Source organism: Hirundo rustica, chromosome 8 (assembly GCF_015227805.2).
Source record: "Hirundo rustica isolate bHirRus1 chromosome 8, bHirRus1.pri.v3, whole genome shotgun sequence".
Lineage (NCBI taxonomy): Eukaryota > Metazoa > Chordata > Aves > Passeriformes > Hirundinidae > Hirundo > Hirundo rustica.
Window position 1 is genome coordinate 11,768,395 of NC_053457.1, and position 13,847 is coordinate 11,782,241.

The following is a 13,847-nucleotide window of genomic DNA, read 5'->3' on the forward strand; positions in this document are numbered from 1 at the left end:
TCTGACCACTGAAAAATGTAATCTCTTCAGCTGCACAGTTTCTTCCCAAGAGCTGTACAAGCATTTAAAAAGCCCCACACTATAAGTTTATGAAACTTGTCACAGACACCTACCTTCATTGCTTTATATAATCTCTCTGCAAAAAAAGCTGGTGTGTTCTTGAGACACTTAACTGCAAAAAAGGAACAGTATTACAGAAATCAGGCATTCCTCCTCAATCAGAACTCTGTAACTTTTTGAGTTTATCCAACACAGTCACATGCTTGAATTTTACATAAACATACACTTGATACAGTGCAGCTTCCACTCCTTCCGTTAGTCACTCAGATTATTTTTAATCTAAACAGTAGCTGCAATACAGTTAAAGAACCTACACTGCATGGCTCCAAGAAAACACTTCTGACACTAGAAACCATCTAGGGTGAAGCAGCCATAATGAACCTTTGCATTCTAATGACCAGATTCTTGTTTATGCAGGGAGAAGAGGGGATGAGGAGGGGGCAGAAGACTCGAAGGAACACATAGGTAGTGGTGCTCCTGGCTTAATTCTGAATTTTTAGCCATGCATCTGCAAGGCCTAATTCAAGTAACAAATTCAAGTCCTGCCCTTGTACAAATTAGGAAACCACTTATGACAGCAGAGAATCTTGGGTGGTTCCTTCTCCTTAACGGTGAGTCATCACAACCCTAATTTTAAAGTCTTATTTTAGCCACAAAGTTCATCAGGACTCCTGAAAAAATGTTAACATGCTCATTTAGTAATGACTGGATGCTATATTTAATTAGCACAGTTCATTAGAAATCTGAAAAAGCAAAATCTAAATCAAATTACTGTCATGTTAATCAAGATAATGAAAGAATCCTCCATCACTGATCAGAATTAAAATCTATATATTGATGTAATGTTGGTTACAAGTAAACAGTCATGCAAACCACAGAGGAAAAAGATCACACTTGACATTTAATAGCACAGTAAGGTATCAAAATCAATCAGATAGAATCAACACAGAACTAAAGGCGTAAACCTAGAATTTTTTTTTATAGCAAGACACATTCTGTATAGGAAGAAGTACTTTTCTCAGTAGGAAAATGTAGATGAGAGATAGCAGTTCACCACACAACTGTCAATGATATGAATGATACTATTCAAAAACGAATGACAAAATGAAATGTATGTTTCTGTATCACTGTATTTAACCAACACAACACACTTGCATTCTAAGATGTTTAAAGATGTTGTTGTAAGTTACCAGTTGTACAATCCAGAAAGCTTTAAAGAAAGCAAAATTAAATATTTTCAATTAGAAATCCCCTTTTTTCTGCAAATAAGATTCACAGAACAAATGATGTTAATATCATTTACTGATAAAGATATATATGTATATACATATAAAGAAAAAACCCCACAGAATGTATTTAATAAAGGGAGTTATTCAGTGAATATTAATGGCAAGGCTATTCACTTGTTTGCCAGCTGCAGTCCCAGTCTTGAATTTGGATCTACATGGAGACCTGTCAAGTCACTATGAAGCTCCATGAAGTCAAATGGCTTCTAAACTCTGAGCAGTTTCTTCAGTTTCTTTACCAAGGCAATCTTTTTCTACAAAGAGAGAAATCTCTTTTCTCTAAGTTTGGTTTTCTAACAATAATTTCTGAGGTGACAAAGTTTGAATCCTGGAAAAGGCCAGCAAACAAATCAGACACAATGAGCTAGATCCAGTTTGGGTCATTGAAAGATCAGTACGATGACAGTGTGGCCAAACAGAATAAGAACAATAGTTACATAGTTCAGACATGCACAAGACAGGAATGAAAAAATGAGGCTTTTAAAAATGATTTTCATTTTGTCAAGATTTTGTGATAAACTTCAGTGAAAAAAAATCTGTTGTGCTTGAACCTCTCCTATCTCATTTCCAAGTGATATGAAGTTCATTTTTCCTATTTTTCCTATTTTGGTAGGAGTTTCGGGGGTTTGTGTATGTGGTTGTGTGAGGAGGTTTTTTTGTTACATCACTGCCATATTCAAAAGCAAAGAACAACACTTTTGAAGCAAGAGTTCTAGATACTGCAGTGTATTTACAGTAATAAACAGAAAAAGAAATTGAGATGTAAAGACAAAGACAGTAAAGTGGTTCACAGTTATATCTATAATAAAGCATTCTACATAAAACTACTGCACAGCAGGCCTTGACCCAACCTCATGGAAACAAATGTCTGCTTCTGAAGAGACAACAGTAGACCTGAGATAAGTTTTCTCACTCCTCAGAAGTACTGGGGACAATTAAAAACAAAGATTTAAAAAAACTGTAGCCACAGGAAATGTGGAAAAAATAGCCCCTTTGCAATCAAATTTAAGTTTACTTTCTACTAAATAGAGGTAGAGATAACTAATTAGAGGGTTAATGCCTATATCTTGCTGGATTTCCAAAATTGTTCCAAATACTCCATTCGCACTCAGCAGTTGGTACAAGTTCACTTCTTAAAACTGTGTCAATTACAGTTAACAATTCTCTCCCCATTTTAACGTATGAAATTCAAATTCTGCAGTTGTGTGAAATAAAAAAGCTTCATCTGTTATTTTGAGGTAATTAAATGTCCCACTTTACTAATCACAAATGACTTCACAGAAAGCTCAATGTAAAAAGCAGAAAACAACTTCTTAGAAGAACATCCTTAGGCACCACCTGAGCCAGCTGCAGCAGAATAGCAGGAATGGACTTGCTAAGGTGGCACATACCTACTGCCAGCATGCCCTTCTCCAGGTCTCCAGACATTTCCCGACATATGCTGCTTTCAATGTCCCGGTTACACATCCTCTGGTACTCGCTGAACACTGTTAATGGAACACAAAGATTTCAGCTCTGCAGCAAGAGGTGGCACTGGAATGTGCTGGATGGCTTCATTTCAATGGCACTTCTCAGCTGGACACTACAGCGTGCTCACACTAGTTTGAACATCTCAAGGATTAATACTGTGTTATCAACCATCTACATGTTATCACGCTCCTTCTAGCTTGCCTAGATCTGGCCTTTTCTTTAAAAGGCTAGACCAAGGAAGCACTGTAAGAAAAAGAGTGGCAATGTTTTTAGGAAAGCTTCAGGTGTCAATACAGTTAAGAAGAAAATATTCAGGTTCTCATACACACCCCTTCCTCTTCCTCCGTGTAAGTACCTGACATGCCAACAGCACAATGCAAAAGTTCTATGCAGTTACTAAAACATTTTCACCATGACAGACTGAGGTAGCACCTTACATTAGCAAGTAAAAAGGGAAGGATTGCAAGTGTCTTGCACACCCAAGTATGCAAGACTGAAACAATTCTAGTTTTTCAATTCTTTAATCAGAGGATCATTTGAATAAGTATGACCTCTACCTGCTCTGATATTTAAGAAAGGTGACTCTCCCCTTTCCTCAGCAGAATTCACCCTGCTTTTCACTGATATCTCGTTGGGCTCATTTTACAGATGGAGGAAATTCAGGCCCAGAGCAGTGCTATATATTTTTATCCTTACACACAACAGAATCAAGTTACTGTTTACATAGGACATGGTTACCTGCTCTGAGGTGGGCCCTGCTTCTTGCACACAGAATGGCATTGAATTTGGATTCATCAGTTCCTAGACGGTTCTCTCCAGCTGCATACAACTCCTGAACACAGAAGGGAATTCACATTTCATTACTCACAACAGTAAGTGAGGCTGAGCAGCTGAGTTACAGATTTGCTCCCTTGCAGCCTCTCCTCCTTTTATACTTATTTCTTAGCCTATGTACTACTGCAAAACAGGAACAAGCAATAAATAGCAACTAGTTCTAACCTTCCTAAAACTATGCTATGTTTGCAGTCTTCCTAGCTTGCTGATGCATAAGTGCTCAAATACAAGAGCTCCAGAGGAGGAGACATTGCTCAAAAAGAACCCAAAAATTGTTCTTCCTGACAGTCCTTACATCTAGTTTTTCTTCTACAATTCTAGGTGTGTTCTGGGACATTCTTGTGTTTTGGCTAAGGCACACTATGTAGAGAGCTAATGACATCACTATTTAAATGATACTAATATGGCTAAAACAATCCAGGGTTCTCCCCCTTTGCTATGTAGTGAAATGGAACATACAGAAAAAGTAACAGGGCAAACATTACTAAGTCCAAGTGCTTTATTTGCTGCAAAATTCCAGACTTCCTTAAACAACATGCAAAGGCCAATACAGGTGTTGAATAGCTTAAAACTTAATCCACACTCATATCACCTCAAATCTCTTTGGACAATTTCCTTAGTAAGCAGCACAATCCAACACTTGGAAAAGCCAAAGACTTGACAGAATGAGAGGTAAAATATTCTATGGACTGCACTCCCAAGAGCTTCATCTCTGTATTGCACCTACATGGCTCTAATGCTCTGTCACAACTTTCTGTATCTCTTCCATCCACTCAAACATAAGCACTGCATCAGAAGAAGTCACAAGGTATCCAAAACTAACAGTAAGCAGAATCCACACAGCCAAACCTCAGCGTATTGAGTTGACTATAGTTAGAAATGATGAAGCATTTCTACTGACCTGCACATCTCTTTGGACAACAGACATGTCAACATTTGTACTTTCATCCCTGTTTCCCTGAAAGAATTAGAAGATCCAGAAGCGTTACTGACGGGTTCTGATGGGCTGCTTTCTTTTTAAATTTAAAAAAAAAAAAAAAAAAAAAATCCACACCATCTACAAACACATGACTAACGAATTCCAAAATCCCAGCAAGCAAGTACCTGAGCAAGTGAAATTAAAAGCCTCTGAAAGTGTCCAGATGTGTCACTTTTTATTGCTTCCTCCAGAGTTTTCTTGTATTCTGGAAAAGACATAGTTGTGAATCCTCATACAATCCTGCTCATTTCCTAAATTCATACTCTCTGTCAGTGATTAAGTAAGAAACAGAAGAAAATTTTGATGCAACAGCTCTAACCTGCTTTATAGACCCTGTTGAGCTCCTGAATATGCTCATTACTGCGGGAAGCTAAGATTTCAATGAGACAATTTTCATCTGTGCCAACGCCCTAAAACAAGCAAAGGAGAAACACTTCAGATTCAGATTTCTACAACCTTGTATAAATGAAATGTAATAAAATTATATAGGAAAAAAATAAGAATATAACCTTGTATATGAAGTCAAAGTAAGTAATCCCAAGTAAGTCCAAACTTTTAAATGGCAACTAAATATTTTATCAGCTCAACTATTTCCTTAATCTTATAAACTTGTATCTCCTACACAAACCTTTATAGCTTCCTTGATTTCATAAGCATCAAACATGACAGGTGTCTTCATCATTGCCAAGATTGTCTTCTCAAAGTTACCTGATAGCTCAGACTTGAGATCCTTGATCAAATCCTAATGAGAAGAAAAAACAAGGAAAAAACATGTAAAGACCAAACTAGACAAAAGCAAGGACTAAAAATATGCATTTTTAAAGAATTCTTTATGCATAAGCACCAGTAATGTATGTTCAAAGTAAAGCTATTCCACTTAACGCTAAAACCAGCACAACGGCATGTGTACATTAAGGTCATTAAGGACCAATTAAATAGACTGCACAGATCAAAAAGCCAAAGTAACCATTTAGCATAGAAACCGCTTTACATGTTTCATCTGCAACACTGCACGAAGAAGTCAAGTGTGGGTTAAAAGTAGAACTCTGAACTGGCTATGACTTAAGAATCATCTTCCCCTAATGGACCTTCCAATTTTTTTTTCTCACCACTAAGTCTTCTGACTTCCACTGAAAGGATGTAGACTCTTATTTCTTCTTCCTTGTGTTCTCAGAATGTACCTACCTTTCCATAAGCTGTTTTGAAGGACAGGATTATCTGCTGCCGTTGCTTGTTTGAACGACTTCCAAGACAATCGATGATTGCCTGCTCATCGGTTCCTGTACACACACAGACACCACAGAATGAGCATTACCTCGTGAGAATTCAGCTTCCTGTCTCTATTTCTTCCTATTCTAAACCCAGCAGAAGGACATGAATGCCTTGAATTCATCTCCAGTATCTACTCTTGTGTACAAGCACAGAACTTTGAGCTCTACTCCCAATCACACAGTATGAATACAAAGAAAACCTAAACCAAACTCAGGGTGTTGTTTATGAACAACATGAATATCCAATAATGCTTCTGATAACCTAGGACCATCACATGTGAACTATCCCACTCAGTACACACACAGCAATAGAAAAACATCAGTGCTGAATTGAGATGCAATTCTGCTTTTAACTGAAATGTAAATCCTCAGACTGCTCACCGAATCCTTTCATGGCCTTCCTTAAGACTTCTGCATCCTTCAGAGGGTCAAAACCCGGTGCATCAGTGATCGTACCTTGGTTTCTGTGCTAAAATGAGATCAATGGTGTTAAACAGTAGTAGTGTTAAATAGTGAAATAATGTGGCATACTACTTAGGAAAGATCATCAGTTACTAGTTTTCTTTCTGCAAGAAAAGTAATAGAAAACTCAAACCAACCCTGCCTTAAGCAATTTGTTAATTTCTAGACATAAATTACAAGAAAATGCAAGATCAAGGTTTGCTGACATTTAATCTGCTTTCCAATTAATTAAAGTTTGATGATACTGTATATACGAATGGCAATACTTGCTAAAGTTAGGAAAGGCAAGCTTATTTAATTTGAATTAATGTCAAATCTTTTTTCTTGGATACAATGGTAAATCATAATTTGTTTCAAGACATATGAGCATATACTGCTTGCATTTGAAAAGGTTCCATCCCTCTCTTCACTCAGACTTCAATTCATAACTTTCTTTTCAATTTTAGAAGAAAATGTAGAGGAACATATATATAGTCACACCTCAAAAGAAAAGCAGTGAACGCTCTTACTTACAGGAGTGACGGCAGGCCCTGTAGTTCCTGGGTAAGAGGGCATAGATGGGTTCACAGCTGGTCCTGCTGGATAATTTGGCATGGGCTGCTGCCCTGGGTGAGTTGCTGGAAGTCCCGGATAGGTCATAGGCTGCTGACCAGGTGGTGGTGTGGGCTGGCCTGGCACAGGGTATCCTGGGTAAGATGGCATTCCTGATGGTGGATTGCCTCCAGGTGGAGGGTACCCTCCATACGGGGGCTGTTGTCCTGGTGGGGGTTGCGCAAAGCCACCTGGAGGAACTGGTGGATAACCCCCAGGTGTGGAAGGATACATGCTTTGTGGTGCATTTGTCCCTCCAAAGGTCCCTGCCAGGTTGGATGCCTGCAATGACAGCAATAAAGCAAGAGACAGGAGCGAGTCCAAACAGTTGAGTTTCAGTAACGTGCTTATTGCAATACAACCTCCCTCCCCACCAACACAGGCAGATAGCTCTTTATCTGCAAAAGATAGCAAGCAGGATGGAAAAATTTGCCTAAAACTTTACACCAAATAATCTCTTCTTTGCCCATGGCTGCTTTGTGTGATCACAAGGATCAACCTGGGTGCAAGGACTTTAAGCAACCTTTGGCCATTTTATGATGTGTTAGTAGTTTACAACTAGCAGGAGTTCCTGGACTACATTTGGAAAGACTTCTGCAAAAGCTGAAATGAAGACATTCCACTCCAAATCAAAATCTTACCACTGAAACCCCTCTTCTATAAAGAAACCAGAAGTGACATTTGATGATTGCAGCATTGTCAGAAACTAGTTGCTGTGGATATTGCCTCCTGCACCTTAGATAGTTTGTTGCTCAGTTTGCCTGCTGGCTGCCACATCATTTCATCACTGCCTCAGAAAGACATTTATAATGCAAATATCCTCCTACAAACTGCATTCGTTATGCAGCATAACAGATTTCTGAAGACTAAAGTTGTCAGAAGTGTCACTCACTTCTGCTCTATAAAAAAAAAAAAAATCAAATTGGAAACGTCTACTTCTTCCGTCAATGTAAAAGGTTTTTACTTCCATCTGTTAAACATCAGTGTTTGTAAGAAACTGTTGATCCCATATTCTTTTCAAGGGTGAATCATTGATAGCTCTAATTACACAGCCTTTTTCCTTACTCTGACTGGTCAAAACCCAGGTAACAGGCAAAATCCAGTCTGTGTTTGCCCATGTAAATATATTAACAGTGGATACTCTGTGTTAGTAGTTCCCTATTCCTCTACACAGCAAATGCCAAGTTATATTAGTTTTATGTCCACGATTTTTGAAGTTAGACTGTTAACAACATTTAACTAGTGCTCTGTTTTCCTAAAAGAAGAAATAGCTTGCAGTAACCATTTTCTTCAATAGACAATGTTGAATGCTCAACATCTAATCAGATTAGACATAAAGGCACAGAATTCAAGTGATGAACCTCTCAGTGACAATGCCAGAAACACAACATTCCCCTTAAGGACATCAAAATGAAAGACATTAAATGAAAGCAAACTCACCATTCCAGCCATGTGGCTGGGATTGAACTGGTTGGCATAGCCAGCCACATTTTCCAGACCAATTGGAGGTGGATTTGAAGGTGGATAGGCAGCACCACCCCAAGGACTGCTACCTGAAATCAAACACAGATGTGCTGAAACAAGAAACTACGCCTTTTTAAAGTTCTTACTACTTAAATTTCTAATTAAATGTATTTTCAACACTACCAGGAAAATCATCAGAAGAGGTACAGGGTAGCAGTGCAATTATTATCAAAAGAGAAGTCTCACTGGATATTTCTAATCTTGTTACTTATCGTTGAATCTGTAAGTTCTCACTTAAAACAACTCTAAACCTTTTTGAAGGTTAGCACTCAAGGCTGTTAACACCATGTTTTGACTTGAGAGTACCTAAAATACCAAGTTTTCTGGGTATTCCAGCAGGACAACGTTATTAATTCCACTTGGCTCATTTGAGAGGTGTCCACAGAGCACAACAGTACATTTATAGACACCGAAGTCATAAAACTTGTCTGCACACAGCCGTATGGTCTAACTGCAGACAGAATACTCTGCTGAGAAATAGACTTTATCCTCCTACCTAGCTGGGCTTCTCACTGAAGGCTTCCCCTTCCTGAGCTAACCTGCCTAACTCCACACTTCACCATACCTGCATGACTCCATTCCTTTCTTGCTACCTTTTGACAATACTAACAACTGTGAAGTTCAGCTTGACAACCAAGCAGTGGTGGAGCATTTCATCAGCTTTATGTCGTTATAAGCACTACCCTTTTCAACTGCCCTCTCCCTTCTGTAAGCAACCACCTGCCTAAGAATAGTGAATTAAGGATAATTTCCTGTTTCTTTGGGGGATATGGTTTTAAGCTGGACGAATGATTTCTCCCCATACTCATTTGTCTCACCACCCACCTTGAAGACTCAGTATTGAATGGACACCGATCCTTGTAATTTATTGGATTTGATCAAGTTAAGACCATCTCCTAATGCTCTGCGCTTTATTTGAGATGAATGAAACTGGACCTTACTGTTTGAGCACGTGGCAGAACACACATATTAGACAAATCAGAATGTCAGATAAAATATGACTTAACAAGAGAGTACAGAAAGCTTTGGTGAGTCAAGGAAACCCTCTGCAGGGTTCATTCATCCATGCCACCTCTCCACTCCAAACAGGACAACCACTGCATTTAACATTTACTTCCTCTGAACAACTTACCTGGGGCAGCTGGTGGATATCCACCCGCTGGGGGATAGCCTGGGTAACTCATTGCAAAGACCTGGAAAGTATGTGTGATACAGTTATTTTCTGTAACGCTTCACTCTTTACCCTACATAACACTAAGAGGCAACATCCATGCAGACGCCAGTTACCACAATTCAGGCACATCCTGCACACTTTGTCCCAGCTTTTCCCTTAGAAACCTCTTCCCATTTCCTGACTAATAAACAGATAGCTAAGCAGTTGCAGAGTCACTCCTCACACTATTTTTCTTATTTGTTGCAGTTGCTACTTACTGCTTGCTTTGTCTATGTTTTTAGGGATGAATTACTTGAACATGCTTCCTTTACTGCACTACTAAAAATCTCCAAAAATTTCCAGCCTATACAGCACTGTCTTATCAATGAAGAGTAGAAAATCATCTGACAAAGAAGCTACGTCTTCAAGTAAGTAACTATGAGAAATTGTTAGAAGGCACCTAAATGCAAACGTCTGCAGAAGCGCAAGGTCAGAGTAAGAAGCAGAAGGGATACACCTTCATGCTTACAGAATTACCATAAAATACGAAGGGTTTACTGATAGGATAAGATCACTAGAATAAATTGGGTCTCTCAAAATGGATAGTGCCTCTGTCAGCAAAGGAGTGCACAAAGTCATTAGCTGTCCAAAATAGAAGCGGAGGTCAAAAAGGAAGAACAAAATGAAAACTGGCTTCTAGAATACAAGGGTCTTATTTTAAACAGAATAACTACCAGGAAGAACGGTAAAAGTAACTAGGAAGAAAATATCCATAATGAGTGTTAGCTTTTTGAAGGTTATTTTTAATGACAATACACAGTCTATTTTTAGGAAATTATCCTTTCCCCCCCACCCCCTTCTTTCCCCTAAAGCACTACCTTTTGCATCTGGCATGTTTTGCTGTGTTTTGGGTTTCAGCTGTGGAATTTTGTTTTGGATTTGGTTTGAGTTGGCAGGGCTGCTGTTCTTGTGAAATTGTTTTCATTTTGCTTGATCACATTAACTTTCCTTTCTGGTTTGCACGGCTGTATTGCATAGCAACATTGAAATGGAGAAACTTTTTTGTGGTTTTCTTTTTTAATAAGGAAATACAATTAGGAAATTTGCAATTTACCTAAAAGTTGTTTGGACTTCATGCTGCACATACTCATTTAAAGAGAGAGAAATAAACTAACAGAACCTGCAATGAACAGAGCACACCAAAAGTTATAACCCTACCTTACTTCTGCTCCAGCATGTAGCATCCAACAGAATCAATAAATAAGTGAATGCAGCTTCTCAGCATTAGAAAAGCAATGCCTGCTGTTACCCATGCAAAGACTGACTCCAAACTCATGAGCCCGAGAAACAAAAAAGCAAATCATGCACTCTCCCTCTGCTGCTGAAAAACGAGCAGGCAGCTTCCTCCCTCCTGGCACTCAGCCACACAATTACCAGAGGGAGCTGCCAGGGGCCAGGCCCATGCTGCCACCCCCAGGCAGGTACCCGAGCATGGAAGTGCAGAGGCCGGCAGGAAAAAAATAACATTTAAAAAACTCAACAGAAGGCAGCCTGGCACGCTTCAGAGCCTCTCTAATTCAGAAATGGGCTTTACGTAATAAAGCACGGAAAAATAAAAAAGAATGATTATTACCGTGTCACTCAAAATCCAAGCAAAGATCCCCTGCAATCTAGATTCCTAGATTGATTCTAATCTAGATTCTTAGATTGACATAATGTCAATGTGTACATTTTTACACACAAGTTATTACAACACCGAAATTAGTGTTATTTCTTCAGTAACAATTATAATTATATTTTTAGTTATTTTTAGCTGTACATGTAAATACAATAAAGACAGGGTACTCAAAAAATTGTAAGATGCCTTTTCAAAAAAGCTTTAGGAGCAAATTTAAGGCAATTTTTTTTTTTTTTTTTTTTTTTGGTCGATGGTGAGAAGCAATGGGATAGGTTTTGTTTTTCTTAGCAAGGCTGTTTGCTTACTTTTAATCCCATACAGAACGGTCATTTTAAATTGGAAAAAAAACCCCCAAGATTAAAAGAGCCTTTTGGCAATGAAAGCTGAGGTTGAGGAAAAAAAGCCAACTTCAGCAGTCTGAAAAATATGTTAGTTTCTATAAAAAAATGTTCCACTTGCTTCTTCTGAACACTGTATTTATCCAGGGCTTTTCCAAGGGGAAATTTTCCCAGACTGGTTTGATTCCAGGCAAACTAGATCTGCAAACATACTGACTTCTCATGTTTAGAAACTTTCCTAATCACCACCTTTTCTGCAGTTCATTTGAGCCTCTGTTGGCCAGTACTCTAACTTTAGAAATATTAACATAGAAAGTTACTTTTCTCAACCATTCTCTCAACCCAACCTCCATTTCATTTTCTAATTTCGTCTTCCACACCTTCTCCTGCTACATCCATAATATTTTATTAAAATTGTTCATGATGAGCAGCACTTGCCTGCTGATAACAAAGGGGCGACACAGGCGAGGGAACAGGAGATATACAAATATTGCGTGGGAGGAAACGGGAACAGCAAGGTCTCTGTTTGCTCAGTCATAAAAAAATGTCGTGCATAAGACAAGGGAAAAATCCAACCAACCAAACCACACATGGAAAGAGGGAGGTGCCTTGAGGACAATAAAGAACAACTACTGTCAAAGTCCTCTCCCCATTCCCAGTATTCAATCCCAGCAGTCCACCTCAGAACTTTAGAAAAAGACCTGAGGTTTTACTCGCACAGTGAACATTGCTATCATGCTTCACACTGCAAGCTATAAACCATTCAGGCCCTTGAGCACTTTCCTGCTGCTTGGCAAAGCCAAGAGCGAACAGATCTGTTCATAAAAGAGTAAATCTGTGACAGACTTGCAACAGGAATCTTGAAAATACGCTTCTGTAAGATACAGCACAGAAGAAAAGGACTACAACTTGGGAAATTTATAACAAAAATACAAATTCCATAATGATGGCAGAAATAAAGAAGAAAACTTCAAGGCTGCCAGAAAATTTCTGTTTCAAGGTGCAATAGCAGTAAGCTCAGCGACTGCATTCACATGCATTCCTGGAATTTATATGGTGGCTGTTGTTCAGGCTCCAGCTATGCTATAGTACAATAATTTGAGGACAAAAACAGATGAAAAACCATAACCTTTATTTGTTCAAAATTATTTGTTTAATTATGCCCATTTCACAGAGAACACAGAGTAAAGTCAAACCCTTGGCCTTGACTCCTCCACAAGGTTAATTACCAGGATATAGTAGACAAAGCAGCCTGAAGCTATAAATTACAGTACCTGCTCCGAGACTGATCTTTGATTGTGAAACCAGCAGAACAGAATTTATCACCTTACAACATGCTGTCGTTTTTCATCAGATATGAGCTGAGGCATCCACCACTGTGCTTTTCCAAGACAAGGACAAACCACAGTCAGCACTGAACTGCCTAACCAGCCTGAGAAAGATTTATCTTTGACTCATGCAATGCAGCATACAAGTTGTTCTCTCCTGCATCAGTTGTAATATTTTTCATCCTGACAGATAAAAAGTCCTGCAATTTTGGTGGGTTGTTTTTTTTTTCATTAAGTCTTCTGTGTGTGTGTGTGACTCCCATCTAGCCTTCCTTTCACTATGAAAAAAAATAATTTAGTAGAATGAGTTAATCTTCCAATGGGGCTGAGTTCATGCCACCCAAAAGCCAGGAAACCTCTTTTACACAGAAGTTATCCCTCAGTGTTCACCTTTACAAACCTTTACTGGACTTAATCCAACAATGCACATATAAAGAGTACTAACACATCATCCACTTCCTACAAAAAAAAAGCCTCCTTAACAAAAAATCCAAACCAATTCACAGTTCTGAATAGATGGTGGAACAGAAACAAACTCACATATGAGGTTTTTTTAAAAACTATTCATTTTAATTCCTTGCTAGTATTATGACTCAGGAGCTCTGCCAGTTTGGATGATCCTACTAATTCAGTACCATAATCTTTTTTTTTTTTTAATTACAAAAAATAATCTAGCACTTTTTGATATGCTGGGGGAAGGGGGCGAGGGAGGAAGAGCATCAGAAAGGTAGCACTTGCATGCTTTAGTCAAAATAAAATAGAATTTAAAGGAGATGCCATGTCCAACAAAGAAAAGCTGAATGGGAAGACACACCCATAAGGCTGTAAACTGAGCTGTAAAAATATTACTAAGAACATTCCTGTAACCTTTCC

General features: G+C 38.6%; 1 protein-coding gene across 5 annotated transcripts in view; it reads right to left on the reverse strand.

The window, feature by feature from the left end:
• ANXA11 (annexin A11) overlaps positions 1-13,847 on the reverse strand; it is a 70,516-nt gene that overhangs the window by 2,348 nt on the left and 54,321 nt on the right. For 4 of the 5 annotated variants that reach the window (XM_040070561.2, XM_040070558.2, XM_040070559.2 and 1 more), the window contains 12 exons: positions 9,610-9,670; positions 8,394-8,506; positions 6,876-7,235; positions 6,282-6,369; positions 5,815-5,909; positions 5,258-5,371; positions 4,949-5,039; positions 4,755-4,834; positions 4,552-4,608; positions 3,555-3,648; positions 2,738-2,833; positions 114-172 (listed from right to left, as the gene is read on the reverse strand). In XM_040070561.2, the coding sequence (XP_039926495.1) occupies positions 114-172; positions 2,738-2,833; positions 3,555-3,648; positions 4,552-4,608; positions 4,755-4,834; positions 4,949-5,039; positions 5,258-5,371; positions 5,815-5,909; positions 6,282-6,369; positions 6,876-7,235; positions 8,394-8,506; positions 9,610-9,661 (1,299 nt within the window). In that variant the 5' untranslated portion in view covers positions 9,662-9,670. Of the gene's footprint in view, positions 1-113; positions 173-2,737; positions 2,834-3,554; positions 3,649-4,551; positions 4,609-4,754; positions 4,835-4,948; positions 5,040-5,257; positions 5,372-5,814; positions 5,910-6,281; positions 6,370-6,875; positions 7,236-8,393; positions 8,507-9,609; positions 9,671-10,848; positions 11,007-13,847 lie in introns of those variants that run through there. The other variant, XM_040070560.2, reaches the window with a different exon arrangement.